General features: G+C 52.8%; 1 protein-coding gene across 1 annotated transcript; it reads left to right on the forward strand.

The window, feature by feature from the left end:
• Positions 1–1,456: 1,456 nt before the first annotated feature.
• LOC149428215 (1-acyl-sn-glycerol-3-phosphate acyltransferase gamma-like) lies at positions 1,457–17,243 on the forward strand. Its single transcript, XM_089667591.1, has 5 exons — positions 1,457–1,605; positions 2,975–3,077; positions 8,293–8,368; positions 12,704–12,902; positions 12,984–17,243. The coding sequence occupies exons 1-5, from the start codon at positions 1,506–1,508 to the stop codon at positions 13,070–13,072; spliced, it is 567 nt and encodes a 188-aa protein (XP_089523717.1). The 5' UTR covers positions 1,457–1,505; the 3' UTR covers positions 13,073–17,243.
• The last annotated feature ends 3,618 nt before the right edge of the window (positions 17,244–20,861 follow it).

Raw genomic sequence — 20,861 nt, forward strand, 5'->3', positions numbered from 1 at the left:
AGGGCATGGGAGAGGGCCATCTGAGGGCATGGGAGAGGGCCATCTGAGGGCATGGGAGAGGGCCATCTGAGGGCATGGGAGAGGGCCATCTGAGGGCATGGGAGAGGGCCATCTGAGGGCATGGGAGAGGGCCATCTGAGGGCATGGAGAGGGCCATCTGAGGGCATGGGAGAGGGCCATCTGAGGGCATGGAGAGGGCCATCTGAGGACATGGGAGGTGTATACTGAAGGGGAGAGGTCCATCTGAGGACATGGGAGATGTACATTGGAGGGGAGAGGTCCATCTGAGGACATGGGAGATGTACATTGGAGGGGAGAGGTCCATCTGAGGACATGGGAGATGTACATTGGAGGGGAGAGGTCCATCCGAGGACATGGGAGATGTACATTGGAGGGGAGAGGTCCATCCGAGGACATGGGAGATGTACATTGGAGGGGAGAGGTCCATCCGAGGACAGGGGAGAGGTCCATCCGAGGACATGGCAGGTGTACACTGAAGGGGAGAGGGCCATCCAAGGACATGTGAGGTGTACAGTAGAGGGGACAGCGCCATCTGAGGACGTGAGGCGTACACTGGAGGGGAGAGGGCCATCTGAGGACATGTGAGGCGTACACTGGAGGGGAGAGGGCCATCTGAGGACATGTGAGGCGTACACTGGAGGGGAGAGGGCCATCTGAGGACATGTGAGGCGTACACTGGAGGGGAGAGGTCCATCTGAGGACATGGGAGGCGTACACTGGAGGGGAGTGGTCCATCTGAGGACATGGGAGGCGTACACTGGAGGGGAGAGGTCCATCTGAGGATATGGGAGGCGTACACTGGAGGGGAGAGGTCCATCTGAGGTCATATGAGGTGTACATTGGAGGGGAGAGGTCCATCTGAGGATATGGGAGGCGTACACTGGAGGGGAGAGGTCCATCTGAGGTCATATGAGGTGTACATTGGAGGGGAGAGGTCCATCTGAGGATATGGGAGGTGTACACTGGAGGGGAGAGGGCCATCTGAGGACATGTGAGGGTGTACACTGGAAGGGAGATGTCCATCTGAGGACATGTGAAGTGTACACTGGAGGGGAGAGGTCCATCTGAGGTCGTATGAGGTGTACATTGGAGGGGAGAGGTCCATCTGAGGTCGTATGAGGTGTACACTGGAGGGGAGAGGTCCATCTGAGCTCATAGGAGGTGTACATTGGAGGTTAGAGGTCCAGGTTAATGATATCAGGATCTATGATTTAGCCTTGGTCTATAAATCCAGTGCGTCACATGAGATCTGTCTGTTGGCTCTCAACCACCAATCAGATTCATATCTCCTCTCTGCACCTTTTGCTCTCTATGGAAGGCTTGAATCTAATTGGTGGTTGTGGAGTGTGAGTTCTAAGAGACAGCTGTCCCCCCCCGTCCCCCCCCCCCCCCCCCCTATCCAGCCACTGATCACCTTGCTCTGTCCACAGTTCTTGCTGTACTGCGAGGGGACACGCTTCACAGAGACCAAGCATAAGATCAGCATGGAGGTGGCGGACAAGAAAGGTCTGGCTCGTCTGAAATATCATCTTCTCCCTAGAACCCGAGGATTCACCACGGCGGTCCAGTGCCTCCGAGGGACAGGTAACACCAACAACACCTGATTCCCATTTTATGCTTTGCACTCAGTGTGTGGTACCAAAAAGTGAGGCAATGGGGCCACCACTGATGGTCTTGCAATCCTCCTCCAGCTCCCCAGTAATGGTTTGTTACCTCTCACCCATACATGTGTCAGCATTATTGTCTCATTCTCTGGGATAGAGGCCAACATTGGTCATGCCCACACAATGCCTACTTCCTGGTGTGGTTCAGCTCCTAAATTTGTGTGAGTTGCCCACCTGTGGCCATGTTGGATGATTCTGTAATCCCATGAACCTAGGACACAGAATCCCCCCCTTTGTCACGTTATCGCCTGGGCTGCAGAGGATATGTGGCCTTCTTGGAGTATCATGTCATCTGCTAGGCTCCAGTGGATATGGTGGCCTCCATGGAGCATCATGTTCTCTCCAGAGCTGCAGAGGATATGGTGGCCTTCATGGAGCGTTCACATTATCTTCTGGGCTGCAAATAATATGGTGTCCTTCATGGAGTATCATGTCATCTCCTGGGCTGCAGTGGATATGGTGGCTTTCATGGAGTATCATGTCACCTCCTAGACTGCAGTGGATATGGTGGCCTTCATGAAGCGTCACATTATCTCCTGGGCTTCAGTGGATATGATGACCTCTATGGAGTGTCATGCCATCTCCTAGGCTTCAGTGAATATGGTGGCCTTCATGGTGCGTCACGTTATCTCCTGGGCTGCAGTGGATATGGTGACCTCTATGGAGTATCATGTCATCTCCTAGGCTGCAGTGAGTATGGTGGCCTTCATGGAGCGTCACATTATCTACCAGGCTGCAGTGGATATGGTGGCCTTCATGGAGCATCATGTCATCTCCTAGGCTGCAGTGAGTATGGTGGCCTTCATGGAGCATCATGTCATCTCTTAGGCTGCAGTGGATATGGTGGCCTTCATTAAGTGTCACATCATCTCCTAGGCTGCAGTGGATATGGTGACCTTCATGGAGTGTCATGTCACCTCCTAGACTGCAGTGGATGTGGTGACCTTCATGGAGTGTCACATCATCTCCTAGGCTGCAGTGGATGTGGTGGCCTCCAGGGAGTGTCATGTCACCTCCTAGGCTGCAGTGGATGTGGTGACCTTCATGGAGTGTCACATCATCTCCTAGGCTGCAGTGGATGTGGTGGTCTCCATGGAGTGTCACATCATCTCTTAGGCTGCAGTGGATGTGGTGGTCTCCATGGAGAGTCATGTCATGTGCCTGTCTCTGATAAAACACCAATTCATACACTAGAATGTGAAACACTCAGGCTGACAAAACATGGATATCTCCATTGGAGGTCTCCTCCAGTCATTCATCATTCGTTCTTCCATTCTCCTTTCTTCCAGTCTCAGCCGTTTACGATGTGACGTTAAACTTCCGGGAAAACAAGAATCCGTCCTTGCTGGGAATTTTGTACGGGAAAAAATATGAAGCCGACATGTGTGTGAGGTCTGTGGGCCCCATCAATACTTACGTTTTGCTCCCTCAACTCAGGGCTGTCCTCAGTTCTTTTTTTCTGCTGACCTCCGATCTTCTCTGTCTTCTGCTGATCTGTTCTTCTTGTCTTATGACCTGTGTTCCTCTGTATGCTCTCCTCTGACCTCTGTTCCTCTGTATGCTCTCCTCTGACTTATGACCTGTGTTCCTCTGTGTGCTCTCCTCTGACCTGTGTTCCTCTGTATGCTCTCCTCTGACCTGTGTTCCTCTGTATGCTCTCCTCTGACCTGTGTTCCTCTGTATGCTCTCCTCTGACTTCTGACCTCTGTTCCTCTGTATGCTCTCCTCTGACTTCTGACCTCTGTTCCTCTGTATGCTCTCCTCTGACTTATGACCTCTGTTCCTCTGTAGGCTCTCCTCTGACTTCTGACCTCTGTAGGCTCTCCTCTGACTTCTGACCTCTGTTCCTCTGTATGCTCTCCTCTGACCTCTGTTCCTCTGTATGATCTCTTCTGACTTCTGACCTCTGTTCCTCTGTAGGCTCTCCTCTGACTTCTGACCTCTGTTCCTCTGTAGGCTCTCCTCTGACCTCTGTTCCTCTGTAGGCTCTCCTCTGACCTCTGTTCCTCTGTAGGCTCTCCTCTGACTTATGACCTCTGTAGGCTCTCCTCTGACTTATGACCTGTGTTCCTCTGTAGGCTCTCCTCTGACTTCTGACCTCTGTTCCTCTGTATGCTCTCCTCTGACTTCTGACCTCTGTTCCTCTGTAGGCTCTCCTCTGACTTCTGACCTCTGTAGGCTCTCCTCTGACTTATGACCTGTGTTCCTCTGTATGCTCTCCTCTGACTTATGACCTCTGTTCCTCTGTAGGCTCTCCTCTGACTTCTGACCTCTGTAGGCTCTCCTCTGACTTCTGACCTCTGTTCCTCTGTATGCTCTCCTCTGACCTCTGTTCCTCTGTATGATCTCTTCTGACTTCTGACCTCTGTTCCTCTGTAGGCTCTCCTCTGACTTCTGACCTCTGTTCCTCTGTAGGCTCTCCTCTGACTTATGACCTGTGTTCCTCTGTAGGCTCTCCTCTGACCTCTGTTCCTCTGTAGGCTCTCCTCTGACCTCTGTTCCTCTGTAGGCTCTCCTCTGACCTCTGTTCCTCTGTAGGCTCTCCTCTGACTTATGACCTCTGTAGGCTCTCCTCTGACTTATGACCTGTGTTCCTCTGTAGGCTCTCCTCTGACTTCTGACCTCTGTTCCTCTGTATGCTCTCCTCTGACTTCTGACCTCTGTTCCTCTGTAGGCTCTCCTCTGACTTCTGACCTCTGTAGGCTCTCCTCTGACTTATGACCTGTGTTCCTCTGTATGCTCTCCTCTGACTTATGACCTGTGTTCCTCTGTAGGCTCTCCTCTGACTTCTGACCTCTGTAGGCTCTCCTCTGACTTCTGACCTCTGTAGGCTCTCCTCTGACTTATGACCTGTGTTCCTCTGTAGGCTCTCCTCTGACTTATGACCTGTGTTCCTCTGTATGATCTCCTCTGACTTATGACCTGTGTTCCTCTTTATGCTCTCCTCTGACTTCTGACCTCTGTTCCTCTGTATGCTCTCCTCTGACCTCTGTTCCTCTGTATGCTCTCCTCTGACCTCTGTTCCTCTGTATGCTCTCCTCTGACCTCTGTTCCTCTGTATGCTCTCCTCTGACCTCTGTTCCTCTGTATGCTCTCCTCTGACCTCTGTTCCTCTGTATGCTCTCCTCTGACCTCTGTTCCTCTGTATGATCTCTTCTGACTTCTGACCTCTGTTCCTCTGTATGATCTCTTCTGACTTCTGACCTCTGTTCCTCTGTAGGCTCTCCTCTGACTTATGACCTGTGTTCCTCTGTAGGCTCTCCTCTGACCTCTGTTCCTCTGTAGGCTCTCCTCTGACTTATGACCTGTGTTCCTCTGTAGGCTCTCCTCTGACTTATGACCTGTGTTCCTCTGTATGCTCTCCTCTGACTTATGACCTGTGTTCCTCTGTATGATCTCCTCTGACTTATGACCTGTGTTCCTCTGTATGCTCTCCTCTGACTTCTGACCTCTGTTCCTCTGTATGCTCTCCTCTGACCTCTGTTCCTCTGTATGCTCTCTTCTGACCTCTGTTCCTCTGTATGCTCTCCTCTGACCTCTGTTCCTCTGTATGATCTCTTCTGACTTCTGACCTCTGTTCCTCTGTATGATCTCTTCTGACTTCTGACCTCTGTTCCTCTGTAGGCTCTCCTCTGACTTCTGACCTCTGTTCCTCTGTAGGCTCTCCTCTGACTTATGACCTGTGTTCCTCTGTAGGCTCTCCTCTGACCTCTGTTCCTCTGTAGGCTCTCCTCTGACTTATGACCTGTGTTCCTCTGTAGGCTCTCCTCTGACTTATGACCTGTGTTCCTCTGTATGCTCTCCTCTGACTTATGACCTGTGTTCCTCTGTATGATCTCCTCTGACTTATGACCTGTGTTCCTCTGTATGCTCTCCTCTGACTTCTGACCTCTGTTCCTCTGTATGCTCTCCTCTGACCTCTGTTCCTCTGTATGATCTCTTCTGACCTCTGTTCCTCTGTAGGCTCTCCTCTGACTTATGACCTGTGTTCCTCTGTAGGCTCTCCTCTGACCTCTGTTCCTCTGTAGGCTCTCCTCTGACCTCTGTTCCTCTGTAGGCTCTCCTCTGACCTCTGTTCCTCTGTAGGCTCTCCTCTGACTTCTGACCTCTGTTCCTCTGTAGGCTCTCCTCTGACTTATGACCTGTGTTCCTCTGTATGATCTCCTCTGACTTATGACCTGTGTTCCTCTTTATGCTCTCCTCTGACTTCTGACCTCTGTTCCTCTGTATGCTCTCCTCTGACCTCTGTTCCTCTGTATGCTCTCCTCTGACCTCTGTTCCTCTGTAGGCTCTCCTCTGACTTCTGACCTCTGTTCCTCTGTAGGCTCTCCTCTGACTTATGATCTGTGTTCCTCTGTATGCTCTCCTCTGACTTATGACCTGTGTTCCTCCGTATGCTCTCCTCTGACTTATGACCTGTGTTCCTCTGTAGGCTCTCCTCTGACTTCTGACCTCTGTTCCTCTGTAGGCTCTCCTCTGACTTCTGACCTCTGTAGGCTCTCCTCTGACTTATGACCTGTGTTCCTCTGTAGGCTCTCCTCTGACTTATGACCTGTGTTCCTCTTTATGCTCTCCTCTGACCTCTGTTCCTCTGTATGCTCTCCTCTGACCTCTGTTCCTCTGTATGCTCTCCTCTGACCTCTGTTCCTCTGTATGCTCTCCTCTGACCTCTGTTCCTCTGTATGATCTCTTCTGACTTCTGACCTCTGTTCCTCTGTAGGCTCTCCTCTGACTTCTGACCTCTGTTCCTCTGTAGGCTCTCCTCTGACTTATGACCTCTGTTCCTCTGTAGGCTCTCCTCTGACCTCTGTTCCTCTGTAGGCTCTCCTCTGACTTCTGACCTCTGTTCCTCTGTATGCTCTCCTCTGACTTATGACCTGTGTTCCTCTGTATGCTCTCCTCTGACTTATGACCTGTGTTCCTCTTTATGCTCTCCTCTGACTTCTGACCTCTGTTCCTCTGTATGCTCTCCTCTGACCTCTGTTCCTCTGTATGCTGTCCTCTGACCTCTGTTCCTCTGTATGATCTCCTCTGACTTATGACCTCTGTTCCTCTGTAGGCTCTCCTCTGACTTCTGACCTCTGTAGGCTCTCCTCTGACTTCTGACCTCTGTTCCTCTGTATGCTCTCCTCTGACTTCTGACCTCTGTAGGCTCTCCTCTGACTTATGACCTCTGTTCCTCTGTAGGCTCTCCTCTGACTTCTGACCTCTGTAGGCTCTCCTCTGACTTATGACCTCTGTTCCTCTGTAGGCTCTCCTCTGACCTCTGTTCCTCTGTAGGCTCTCCTCTGCCTTCTGACCTCTGTTCCTCTGTAGGCTCTCCTCTGCCTTCTGACCTGTGTTCCTCCCTGGCTCCTGCTCCTCTGTCTGCTATTCTCTGACCTCCACCTGGCTTTGTCTTCCATTGACCTTCGCTCTTCTGTCTGCCCTTCTTAGACCTTCATTCTGTCTGTTGGTCCACTGTTGATATCCATATTTTAGTGTCAGCTGACTCCATTCTTCAGTCCGTGTTTGACACTCTCTTTCTTTTGTCTGTCCTCTGCTGGCCTTTGATCTTCTGTCTATCCTCCTTTTAACCGCCCTTATTCTGTTCTCTGCTGACCTCTGTTCCTCAGTCTTCCTTCACTGAACTCCATTCTTCTATATGTCCTTCAGTAACATCCGTTCTCCTGTCTGTCCTTCTCTGACCTTCCATTCTTCTGTCTGCCGACCTTTCGTCCGTCCTACTCCGCGCCCCCTGCCGACCTTTCGTCCGTCCTACTCCGCGCCCCCTGCCGACCTTTCGTCCGTCCTACTCCGCGCCCCCCGCCGACCTTCCGTCCGTCCTACTCCGCGCCCCCCGCCGACCTTCCGTCCGTCCTACTCCGCGCCCCCCGCCGACCTTCCGTCCGTCCTACTCCGCGCCCCCCGCCGACCTTCCGTCCGTCCTACTCCGCGCCCCCCGCCGACCTTCCGTCCGTCCTACTCCGCGCCCCCCGCCGACCTTCCGTCCGTCCTACTCCGCGCCCCCCGCCGACCTTCCGTCCGTCCTACTCCGCGCCCCCCGCCGACCTTCCGTCCGTCCTACTCCGCGCCCCCCGCCGACCTTCCGTCCGTCCTACTCCGAGCCCCCCGCCGACCTTCCGTCCGTCCTACTCCGCGCCCCCTGCCGACCTTCCGTCCTTCTCCGCGCCCCCCGCCGACCTTCCGTCCTTCTCCGCGCCCCCCGCCGACCTTCCGTCCTTCTCCGCGCCCCCCGCCGACCTTCCGTCCTTCTCCGCGCCCCCCGCCGACCTTCCGTCCTTCTCCGCGCCCCCCGCCTGTCCTTTGCCTGCCTCCCGCTCCCCCGCCTGTCCTTTGCCCGCCTCCCGCTCCCCCGCCTGTCCTTTGCCCGCCTCCCGCTCCCCCGCCTGTCCTTTGCCCGCCTCCCGCTCCCCCGCCTGTCCTTTGCCCGCCTCCCGCTCCCCCGCCTGTCCTTTGCCCGCCTGTCCTTTGCCCGCCTCCCGCTCCCCCGCCTGTCCTTTGCCCGCCTCCCGCTCCCCCGCCTGTCCTTTGCCCGCCTCCCGCTCCCCCGCCTGTCCTTCTCTCTGTCCTCTGCTGACCCTTCTGTTCTTGTGTCCCTTCTCAGGCGTTTCCCTCTGGAAGAGATCCCTCTAGATGAGAAGGAAGCGGCAGACTGGCTTCACAAGCTGTACCAGGAAAAGGTAAGCTGAGCGTCTCCAGGACACAGCAGACAGATGGCGGAGGATGAGGGAGCGTTATAATCTGGGATTAGGATCATGAGGAGTAGATCGGGGGGTGGAGATGTGAGATGTTACCGCTCATTAGGGGAGGCGGGGAAGTAGGAGTAAGAGTGGTGAGCCAGCTCTGTGGATCCTTTTTGGTTTTGTGGGAGTAAAGATGCCGAGACCCCCCCCCCCCCCAGTATGATATACAGGCACTCTGTACATGAAAACCCTCGGTATTATGCCGAGGATGACCCCCCCGTATGATATACAGGCACTCTGTACATGAAGACCCCCGGTATTATTCCAAGGATGACCCCCCCCCAGTATGATATACAGGCACTCTGTACATGAAGACCCCCGGTATTATTCCAAGGATGACCCCCCAGTATGATATACTCTGTACATGAAGACCCCCGGTATTATTCCAAGGATGACCCCCCAGTATGATATACAGGCACTCTGTACGTGAAGACCCCCGGTATTATTCCAAGGATGACCCCCCAGTATGATATACAGGCACTCTGTACATGAAGACCCCCGGTATTATTCCAAGGATGACCCCCCAGTATGATATACAGGCACTCTGTACATGAAGACCCCCGGTATTATTCCAAGGATGACCCCCCAGTATGATATACTCTGTACATGAAGACCCCCGGTATTATTCCAAGGATGACCCCCCCAGTATGATATACAGGCACTCTGTACATGAAGACCCCCGGTATTATTCCAAGGATGACCCCCCTCCAGTATGATATACAGGCACTCTGTACATGAAGACCCCCGGTATTATGCCGAGGATGACCCCCCCGTATGATATACAGGCACTCTGTACATGAAGACCCCCGGTATTATTCCAAGGATGACCCCCCCCCAGTATGATATACAGGCACTCTGTACATGAAGACCCCCGGTATTATTCCAAGGATGACCCCCCCCCAGTATGATATACAGGCACTCTGTACATGAAGACCCTCGGTATTATGCCGAGGATGACCCCCCCGTATGATATACAGGCACTCTGTACATGAAGACCCTCGGTATTATTCCAAGGATGACCCCCCCCCCCAGTATGATATACAGGCACTCTGTACATGAAGACCCCCGGTATTATGCCAAGGATGACCCCAGAGGTTGTGTCAAGGAGCACAATACGATGCTACTAACAAAAATGAGCTGCATGGTCGAGTCACCAGAAAGAAGCCTTTACTGTGCCAATGCCACAATATGCCGGACAACACCTTGACACTCCTCACAGCTTCGGGCACACACTAGTCTGGAGCGACGAGAAATAGAGTTTTATGGTCACAACCATAAGCGCTATGTTTGGAGAGGGTTCAACAGCGACAATAATACCATCCCCACTGTGAAGCATGGTGGTGGCTCACTGATCTTTTGGGTGTGTGGGGAGGCATGGGGGATCTTGTGAAAATTGATGGCAAGATGAATGCTGCTTGTTTTTAGAAAATACCGGCAGGCAATTTGTCGCCTTCTGCACAAAATCTGAGCATGGGACGCTCTTGGACTTCCCAGCAGGACAATGACCCCGAGCACAAGGCCAAGGTGACCCTCCAGTGGTTACAGCAGAAAAAGGTGAAGGTTCTGGAGTGGCCATCACAGTCTCCCTTACCTTAAAAACATCTCAAATGTGCGGTTCATGGAAGAGGACCAAAGACTTCACATGACCTGGAGGCCTTTTGTAACAAAGATTTGCTTTCCACTGTGACTTTATTGGAGGACCAAAGACTTGTATTCATAGAGCATTTCAGAGAAAAGTTCACGTCCCTCTGTAGCTCAAGTGTAATTCTTGAGAAGGAACCTTAGGAATGTTAGAGCAACCTACTGGTCCTGGGGATGAGGACAAGGAGACAGTGTGGGCATGGTGGGAGGGATCTGAAGATGAGTAGGTAGGCAGGTGGCAAGGAATAAGGGGCCTGCAGGTGAGAGAGGATTTCCGGGAGGGCTCCCTCAAGAGAGGTGAGCAAAAAATGGGTCGATTCTGAGGACGACCAGAAGGAGGGAGGCTGGAGACCAGATAAAAGGCAGACCTGGTAATGAGGACAGAGCCTTGAGATGAGGAATATGGGTAGGATCTGGAAACGAGGAGGAGGGAGAAGACTTTTCCAGGTATTTCCTGCACAAGTAGAACCATCCCTTTTTTATTTACTTGTATTTTTAATGACATTCACAAATCTGATTATCAGAAGATATATGTAATGTGTGAACAGGAAGTCCCACGACTGACTTCCTGCCCATTAGTTCCATAGAATAAAAGCTCTAGGTCCAAAGACCCTTCAGTTGGTCTTTTTGGGCAACTGATGCCGAGCAATGGTCTAGCAGGTGACATGAAAAAAATCTTCTGGACTCGCATAGCTGAGAAAGTTATTAGTGCTTGGGGTAGAGTGGTCCTTTAACCTTTACCATGACCAAAAACTCCATTGGGTATCCTCTGCCATTTACATACTGTGAAGATGTGAGATGGTGATTGGTGAAGATCTCCTGGAGTCTGATCTCTACAGCAAGATTTAGGACTTGGATGCAGCAATGGATCCATGCAGAACTGAGTCCATGGTGGGTTTTCAGCAGATGAATCTATCGTGAACTAGCCAGTCTGTGGTGGGGTTTCAGGAGATGGATCCATCCTGGACCAGCTAGTCCATGGAGGGTTTTGAAGAGATGGATCCATGCTGGACCAGCCAGTCCATGGAGAGTTTTGAAGAGATGGATCCATGCTGGACCAGCCAGTCCATGGAGAGTTTTGAAGAGATGGATCCATGCTGGACCAGCCAGTCCATGGAGAGTTTTGAAGAGATGGATCCATGCTGGACCAGCCAGTCCATGGAGAGTTTTGAAGAGATGGATCCATGCTGGACCAGCCAGTCCATGGAGAGTTTTGAAGAGATGGATCCATGCTGGACCAGCCAGTCCATGGAGAGTTTTGAAGAGATGGATCCATGCTGGACCAGCCAGTCCATGGAGAGTTTTGAAGAGATGGATCCATGCTGGACCAGCCAGTCCATGGAGAGTTTGAAGAGATGGATCCATGCTGGACCAGCCAGTCCATGGAGGGTTTTCAGGAGATTGATAAATATTGCTGGACCAAGCATTCTGTGCTGGGTTTTCAGGAAATGAATCAATTCTGAATCCGTCAGTCCATGGAAGATTTTCAGGAGATGGATATATGGCGAACCAGCCAGTCCATGGTGTGTTTTCAGGAGATGGATCCATGATGGACCAGCCAGTCCATGGTGTGTTTTCAGGAGATGGATCCATGATGGACCAGCCAGTCCATGGTGTGTTTTCAGGAGATGGATCCATGATGGACCAGCCAGTCCATGGAGGGTTTTCAGGAGATGGATCCATGCTGAATTAACCAGTCCATGGAGGGTTTTCAGGAGATGAATCCATGCTGAATTAGCCAGTCCATGGTGGGTTTTCAGGAGATGGATCCATGTTGGACCAGCCAGTCCATGGAGGTTTTTCAGGAGATGAATCCATATTGGACCAGCCAGTCTCTGGTGGGTTTTCAGGAGATGGATCCATGCAGAATGGAGTCCATGGAGGGTTTTCAGGAGATGAATCCATGCTGAATTAGCCAGTCCATGGTGGGTTTTCAGGAGATGGATCCATGCAGAATAGACACAATGGGAGGTTTTCAGGAGATGGATCTGTGGTGAATCATCCAGTCCATAGAGGGTTTTCAGGAGATGGATCCATGCTGGACCAGCCAGTTAATGAAGGGCTTTCTGGAGATGGATCCATACTGGATCAGCTAGTCCATGGAGGGTTTTAAGGAGAGGGATCCATGCTCCACCATCCAGTTCATGTTGCGTTTTCAGGAGATGGTTCCATGCCAAACCAGGCAAGTCCATGTTCGGTTTTCAGTAGATGGATGCATGCTGAAACAGCCAGTCCGTGGTGGATTTTCAGGAGATGGATCTATGCTGGACCAGCCAGTCTGTGGTGGGGTTTCAGGAGATGGATCCATGCTGTACCACCAGTCCATGGAGCATTTTGAAGAGATGGATCCAGGCTGGACCAGCCAGTCCATGTAGGGTTTTCAGGAGATTGATAAATAATGTTGGACCAAGCAGTCTGTGCTGGGTTTTTAGGAGATGGATCCATTCTGGACAAGTCAGTCCATGGTGGGTTTTCTGGAGATGATCCATGCTGAACCAGCTAGTCCATAGTGTGTTTTTGGGTGGAGGTCTTCAGGTGGAGACCTGGTCTTAGTCGCTCTGACCTTTCTGCACACGTGCGTTTTTGAATGTCTCTGGGATGTGAATTTTGTCTGTTTTTCCTCATTTGCAGGATGCTCTACAGGAACGGTATTTCCAAGAGGGCACCTTCCCTGGCCCCCAGATTTTACCCCGCCGCCGGCCATGGACTCTCCTAAACTTCCTATTCTGGGCCACCCTCCTCCTCTCACCTCTAATCTCGTTTGCAATTGGTATCTTCGCCAGCGGCTCCCCCCTCCTGATCCTGTCCTTCCTGGGCTTCATGTGGACAGGTAAGGAGATGTGCCGTATGTGGTTTGTATGCTTCCAGGTCCCTCTGCCTCCTCTAACCATCTTGTGTTCTTCTCTCTCAGCCTCGTTTGCTGTCCGACGTCTCATTGGGGTGACGGAGATAGAGCGGGGGTCCAGTTATGGTAACAGCGAGGTCAAGAAGAGGGATTAGCTGCAGGCGGCATGCACTAAAGAAGCATTATGGACTTTCTCTGGATTTATATTTCTTACTAATGTGAACTGAGGGGGAGGAAACGCCTTTTCCGGCCATTCGTCAGGGAGCGGCACAACCAGCCAATAGGAATCTGCCATTTCTTGTGTGCGAGAAACCCAGCGTACTGCTCGCTCTGCAACACCACAGGCTGTGTTACCCCTAATCTCCGCCCTTCACTCCAACCTGTCACTGGATCTGTATTACCCCCCCGGAACAATCTACTGCTGTATTACCCCCTACTCCATTTCACCCCACTGCACCACAGGGATTAGATTGCCCTCTAGTCTCCGCTCTTCTGTCCATCCTGCCCCCATCACTGGATCTGTACTACCCCCTCCCTGCCACCTACTCCATTCTACCCCTCATCTGTAATCTCCACTGTCCTGTCCAACCTGCCCCCATCACTGGATCTGTACTACCCCCTCCCTGCCACCTACTCCATTCTACCCCTCATCTGTAATCTCCACTGTCCTGTCCAACCTGCCCCCATCACTGGATCTGTACTACCCCCTCCCTGCCACCTACTCCATTCTACCCCTCATCTGTAATCTCCACTGTCCTGTCCAACCTGCCCCCATCACTGGATCTGTACTACCCCTGGTGCACTCCACTGCTGGATCTGTATTACCCCTGGTGCACTCCACTGCTGGATCTGTATTACCCCTGGTGCACTCCACTGCTGGATCTGTATTACCCCTGGTGCACTCCACTGCTGGATCTGTATTACCCCCTACTCCATTTTACACCTCTATACCCCAAAATGTAACCCTCTAGTCTCTGCCCTTGTCTCCATCCATTATGTATGCTATTGATTTCCCCGATACCTGGCCTTCCTCTCTGGATTAGCGTGGACTTGTACCCCCGGCACTGGATGTGTCACTCCTTACTCCACTCAGCCTGTGTTGTGTCCTCCTCTGTCATCTGATCTGCCTCCCATGGCTTCTTCATCTGTAATCATAGTCATTGTTGTCCCTCTTCTCAGTTGTGTTCTTTCTACAAAGAGTCAGCACTGTCCCTCCTTTTCCACTGATCTACATTCTTCTTCCCGGAGAGTCAGCACTGTCCTTCATGTTCTAATCTGCATTCTCCCTCCTGAGGATCAGTATGGTCCCATCTGATCTGTGTTCTCCTTCCAGAGAGTCAACACCGTCCCTCCTGATCTGTGTTCTCCTTCCAGAGAGTCGGCACCGTCCCTCCTGATCTGTGTTCTCCTTCCAGAGAGTCGGCACCGTCCCTCCTGATCTGTGTTCTTCGTTCAAAATCGGCACCGTCCCTCCTGATCTGTGTTTTCCATCCGGAGTCAACACCGTCCCTCCTGATCTGTGTTTTCCATCCGGAGTCAACACCGTCCCTCCTGATCTGTGTTTTCCATCCGGAGTCAACACCGTCCCTCCTGATCTGTGTTTTCCATCCGGAGTCAACACCGTCCCTCCTGATCTGTGTTTTCCATCCGGAGTCAACACCGTCCCTCCTGATCTGTGTTCTCCTTCCAGAGAGTCAGCACCGCCCCCCTCCTGATCTGTGTTCTTCGTTCAAAATCGGCACCGTCCCTCCTGATCTGTGTTTTCCATCCAGAGTCGGCACTGTCCCTCCTGATCCCTATATTTGTAAACTCCTTGCTGAGAGTCAGCACTGTCCTTCATGTTCTAATCTGCATTCTCCCTCCTGAGGATCAGTATGGTCCCATCTGATCTGTGTTCTCCTTCCAGGGAGTCAGCCCTGTCCCTCCTGATCTGTGTTCTCCATCCAGAGTCAGCCCTGTCCCTCCTGATCTGTGTTCTCTGTCCCCCCTGAATTTTTTTTTTATCTGTATTCTTCTGGGAATCGGCTCTGTCCCTCCTTTTCTGATCTGCATTCTCTCTCCTGATCTGTGTTCTCCTTCCAGAGAATCAGCCCCGTCCCTCCTGATCTGTGTTCTCCTTCCAGAGAATCAGCCCCGTCCCTCCTGATCTGTGTTCTCCTTCCAGAGAATCAGCCCCGTCCCTCCTGATCTGTGTTTTCCATCCGGAGTCAACACCGTCCCTCCTGATCTGTGTTTTCCATCCGGAGTCAACACCGTCCCTCCTGATCTGTGTTTTCCATCCGGAGTCAACACCGTCCCTCCTGATCTGTGTTTTCCATCCGGAGTCAACACCGTCCCTCCTGATCTGTGTTTTCCATCCGGAGTCAACACCGTCCCTCCTGATCTGTGTTTTCCATCCGGAGTCAACACCGTCCCTCCTGATCTGTGTTTTCCATCCGGAGTCAACACCGTCCCTCCTGATCTGTGTTTTCCATCCGGAGTCAACACCGTCCCTCCTGATCTGTGTTTTCCATCCGGAGTCAACACCGTCCCTCCTGATCTGTGTTCTCCTTCCAGAGAGTCAGCACCGCCCCCCTCCTGATCTGTGTTTTCCATCCAGAGTCGGCACTGTCCCTCCTGATCCCTATATTTGTAAACTCCTTGCTGAGAGTCAGCACTGTCCTTCATGTTCTAATCTGCATTCTCCCTCCTGAGGATCAGTATGGTCCCATCTGATCTGTGTTCTCCTTCCAGGGAGTCAGCCCTGTCCCTCCTGATCTGTGTTCTCCATCCAGAGTCAGCCCTGTCCCTCCTGATCTGTGTTCTCTGTCCCCCCTGAATTTTTTTTTTATCTGTATTCTTCTGGGAATCGGCTCTGTCCCTCCTTTTCTGATCTGCATTCTCTCTCCTGATCTGTGTTCTCCTTCCAGAGAATCAGCCCCGTCCCTCCTGATCTGTGTTCTCCTTCCAGAGAATCAGCCCCGTCCCTCCTGATCTGTGTTCTCCTTCCACAGAATCAGCCCCGTCCCTCCTGATCTGTGTTCTCCTTCCGGAGTCAGCACCATCCCTCCCGATCCGTGTTCTCCGTCCCCAGAATCAGCCCCGCCCCTCCCGATCCGTGTTCTCCGTCCCCAGAATCAGCCCCGCCCCTCCCGATCCGTGTTCTCCTTCCCCAGAATAAGCCCCGCCCCTCCTGATCTTATTGGTTTCCATAGTCGGCACCACCCCTCCTGATCCGTGTTCTCCGTCCCCAGAATCAGCCCCGCCCCTCCCGATCCGTGTTCTCCTTTCCCAGAATCAGCCCCGCCCCTCCTGATCTGATTGGTTTCCATAGTCGGCACCACCCCTCCTGATCCGTGTTCTCCGTCCCCAGAATCAGCCCCGCCCCTCCCGATCCGTGTTCTCCGTCCCCAGAATCAGCCCCGCCCCTCCCGATCCGTGTTCTCCTTCCCCAGAATCAGCCCCGCCCCTCCCGATCCGTGTTCTCCGTCCCCAGAATCAGCCCCGCCCCTCCCGATCCGTGTTCTCCGTCCCCAGAATCAGCCCCGCCCCACCTGATCTGATTGGTTTCCATAGTCGGCACCACCCCTCTCTATATTCTTTCTGCACCTTTTCTATGTCTGATCCTCCATGTTGTCCCCCAGGTGTCAGCTGACCGAGGGTCCCCCATGACTCCTATACAGGTAATCTGAGCCGGGCCCAGGACTTCCTAGGTACCCAGGACGTTCCAGCATGGTGTCACAGCTACCGTCCGCACACAATTCTGCATTACCCACAATGCTTTGCAGCCTGGGACCAACCAGCAGCTGCTGTGAATGTTTCTATGATGCACATCCACAAACCACTTTTTTTACAGCTGGACTCCATCAAGATAATGAGAGAGGGGGGTATATTATATACCCCCGACCCCCCCAACCCCCCACACCTCCCGCCACCACTACTGGCCATCTCAGGAAGGTCATTCCAGGTGCCGTGGTTCTGGGAGGCTCACCGCCGCCCCCTACTGTGACCGGTGCAGTCCACGTGTGGCTGCCTCTGCCAGGGATTAGAGCTTTAGATCCTAACACTTCACTAGCATGTAAGGACCAGAGACGGTCCCATGCATAACATACTGTCAGACATATCATCCCCTAGGGAGGAGATACTGCATGTAGGGGCTAATCCTGTGTGTTCACACGTGTGGGAGTGACACCCAACCATGGATGTGACACGTAGTCACCGCCGGCTGCACTCCGAAGGCTTGCTCTGTGTGAACACCGTAGATTGCTATCATGTCGCTGCCGTCTGATCACCCCTTTCCTTTACAGAGAAACTAGGAGTACAAATAAAGAGATGAATTGAAGAGTGGTGATGCCGGTGTGCGGGACATTCATTTCAGTACATCGAGGCAGCGGTGTGAGCGGGGGATGGGAGGCTGTGGAGTGTTGGAGAAGGGGGAGTGGAGGTTGTGGAGTGTTGGAGAAGGGGGAGTGGAGGTTGCAGAGGGGTTGAGGTGTGAAAGGTGGCCAGACCTGGGTGGAAGCTGTGGAGTTTGGATGGAGGCCAGACTTGGGTGGAAGCTGTGGAGTTGTTGGAGAAGGGGGAGTGGAGGTTGCAGAGGGGTTGAGGTGTGAAAGGTGGCCAGACCTGGGTGGAAGCTGTGGAGTTGTTGGAGTGTGGATGGAGGCCAGACTTGGGTAGAGGCTGTGGAGTTGTTGGAGAAGGGGGAGTGGAGGTTGCAGAGGGGTTGGGGTGTGAAAGGTGGCCAGACCTGGGTGAAAGCTATGGAGTTGTTGGAGAAGGGAGAGTGGAGGTTGCAGAGGGGTTGGGGTGTGAAAGGTGGCCAGACCTGGGTGGAAGCTGTGGAGTTGTTGGAGAAGGGGGAGTGGAGGTTGCGGTGTGAAAGGTGGCCAGACCTGGGTGGAAGCTGTGGAGTTGTTGGAGTGTGGATGGAGGCCAGACTTGGGTAGAAGCTGTGGAGAAGGGGGAGTGGAGGTTGCAGAGGGGTTGGGGTGTGGATTGTTGCCAGACCTAGGTGGAAGCTGTGGAGTTGTTGTGGTGTGGATGGAGGCCAGATCTGGGTAGAGGTTGTGAAGTGGGTGGGGGTGTGGATTGGGCCTAGTCATGGATGGAGGCTGCTGAGTGGTTAAGGTATTGATGGAGGCTGTAGAGTGTTGGGGGGGTAAGGGGAGTGGAGACTGCAGAGTGGTTGGGGTGTGAATTGTGACCAGACTTGGGTGGAGGCTGTAGAGTTTTTGGGGTGTGGATGAAGGCCAGATTTGGGTAGAAGTTGTATAGTGGTTGGGGTTGTGGATTGGGCCTAGCCATGGGTGGAGGCTGCTGAGTGGTGAAGGGGGTGGATGGAGGCTGTAGAGTGTTTGGGGGAAGGGGAAGTGGAGGCTGCAGAGTGGTTTGGGTGTGGATTGTGGCCAGACCTGGATGGTGGCTGTACAGTTGTTTGGGTGGGGATGGAGGCCAGATTTGGGAAGAGGTTGTGAAGTGGATGGGGGCTGGACTTGGGTGCAATCTGCAGCGTGTTTGGGTTGTGGATGAAGGCTGGACTCGGGGAAGCTGTGTAGGGTTCATAGGAAGGGGGAGTGTTGGCTGCAGAGTAGTTGGGGTGTGGATTGTGGCCAGACATGGGTGGAGGCTATAGAGTTGGGGTGTGGATGCTGCCTGGACATGGGTGGAGGCTACTAAGTAGTCAAAGTGTGGATGAAGGCTGGTTTCAGATGAAGGCTGTGTAGTTAGGGGAAGGAAGAGTAAAGGGCGCTGAGTGGTTAGGGTGTAAATTGTGGCCAGATATGGGTGGAGGCTAGATTTGAGTAGAGGTTGTGAAATGGATGGTGACTAAACATGGGTGAAGGCTGGATTCAGATGAAGGCTGTGTAGTTAGGGGAAGGAAGAGTGGAGGGCACAGAGTGGTTAGGGTGTAAATTGTGGCCAGATATGGGTGGAGGCTAGATTTCAGTAGAGGTTGTGAAGTGGATGGGGGCTGGACTTGAGTGCAGACTGTGGAGTGTTTTGGGTTGTGGATGGAGGCTGGACTCAAGAGACTGCAGATCATTGGGGAAAGGGGGAGTGAAGGCTTCTGATTGGCTGGCAGTGCGGCTTGTGGCCAGACATGGGTGAAGGCTGCAAAGTTGAGGTGTGGATGTTGGCTGGACTCGGTGCAAGCTGCAGAGTGGTCAGGGTCTGGAGTGTCGAAGCTGCAGACTGTCAGCATGGGGATGGAGGTCAGATTTGGGTATAAACTGCAGAGTGGTTGGTGTGTGGATGAAGATCGGAGTGGAGATTGTGAGGTGGATGGAGGCTGGATTGGAGTGGAGATTGTGAGGTGGATGGAGGCTGGATTGGAGTGGACATTGTGAGGTGGATGGAGGCTGGATTGGAGTGGACATTGTGAGGTGGATGGAGGCTGGATTGGAGTGGACATTGTGAGGTGGATGGAGGCTGGATTGGAGTGGACATTGTGAGGTGGATGGAGGCTGGATTGGGGTGGACATTGTGAGGTGGATGGAGGCTGGATTGGGGTGGACATTGTGAGGTGGATGGAGGCTGGATTGGGGTGGACATTGTGGGGTGGATGGAGGCTGGATTGGGGTGGCCATTGTGGGGTGGATGGAGGCTGGATTGGGGTGGACATTGTGGGGTGGATGGAGGCCAGATTTGGGTTTAAGCTCCAGAGTGGTTTGGGTGTGGATTGTGGTGGGATTAGGTTGGAGATGGAGGCCGGATTGGGGTGGATGGAGGCCGGATTGGGGTGGACTTTGTGGGGTGGATGGAGGCCAGATTTGGGTCTAAGCTGCAGAGTGGTTTGGGTGTAGATTGTGGTGGGATTGGGGTGGATGGAGGCTGGATTGGGGTGGACTTTGTGGGGTGGATGGAGGCCAGATTTGGGTCTAAGCTGCAGAGTGGTTTGGGTGTAGATTGTGGTGGGATTAGGTTGGATTGGGGTGGACATTTTTGGGTGGATGGAGGTTGGATTGGGGTGGATGGAGGCTGGATTGGGGTGGACATTGTGGGGTGGATGGAGGCTGGATGGGGGTGGACATTGTGGGGTGGATGGAGGCTGGATGGGGGTGGACATTGTGGGGTGGATGGAGGCTGTATTGGGGTGGATGGAGGCTGCAAAGTGTTGGAGTGTGGACAGTGTAGATGCCTTGGGTGCCAAGTCCAGGTTTCCCGGCGCTGGGACTAGAAGATGGTCCAAAGAACAGAGGTCCTGGGTGATCTGCGGTAAAACGTTGCCAATCTGTTGATGACACCAAGTCATGCAGAAATGTTCACATTGGGCCCCGATGGTGACACCTTACACACGGATCCTCAGAAACTAAGATCGGTTGGGTGTCAGGTGACATTTTGCTGCTCTTGGCCGCGGGCAGAACATTTCACCATAAACAGGAAGTCCTGCCGGACCGAACAGGACTGATCAGTCCTGCTTCTCGATAGGCTGAGCAGCTCCACAAGATGTCCAGAAGGAGCTGATAAAATGTATATACAGTGCAGGAAATGTGTATTTGCCCCCCCCTGATGCTGAATGTTCGCCCCTCACACAGAAATGATCGGTCTAACAATGGAATGTTCGCCCCTCACACAGAAATGATCGGTCTAACAATGGATTGTTCGCCCCTCACACAGAAATGATCGGTCTAACAATGGAATGTTCTCCCCTCACACAGAAACGATCGGTCTAACAATGGAATGTTCGCCCCTCACACAGAAATGATCGGTCTAACAATGGAATGTTCGCCCCTCACACAGAAACGATCGGTCTAACAATGGAATGTTCGCCCCTCACACAGAAATGATCGGTCTAACAATGGAATGTTCTCCCCTCACACAGAAATGATCGGTCTAACAATGGAATGTTCGGTGTAACACTGAGAGACAGAATACAACAACAAATTCAGCAGAAATGCGTCTAACAAATGATGACGGATCTGCATGTTCATGAGGGAAAGAAGGATTGGATCCCCTTCACAA

Source organism: Staurois parvus, unplaced genomic scaffold, assembly GCF_062004578.1.
Source record: "Staurois parvus isolate SC_StPar_1 unplaced genomic scaffold, SC_StPar_1.0 ptg003399l, whole genome shotgun sequence".
Taxonomy (NCBI): domain Eukaryota; kingdom Metazoa; phylum Chordata; class Amphibia; order Anura; family Ranidae; genus Staurois; species Staurois parvus.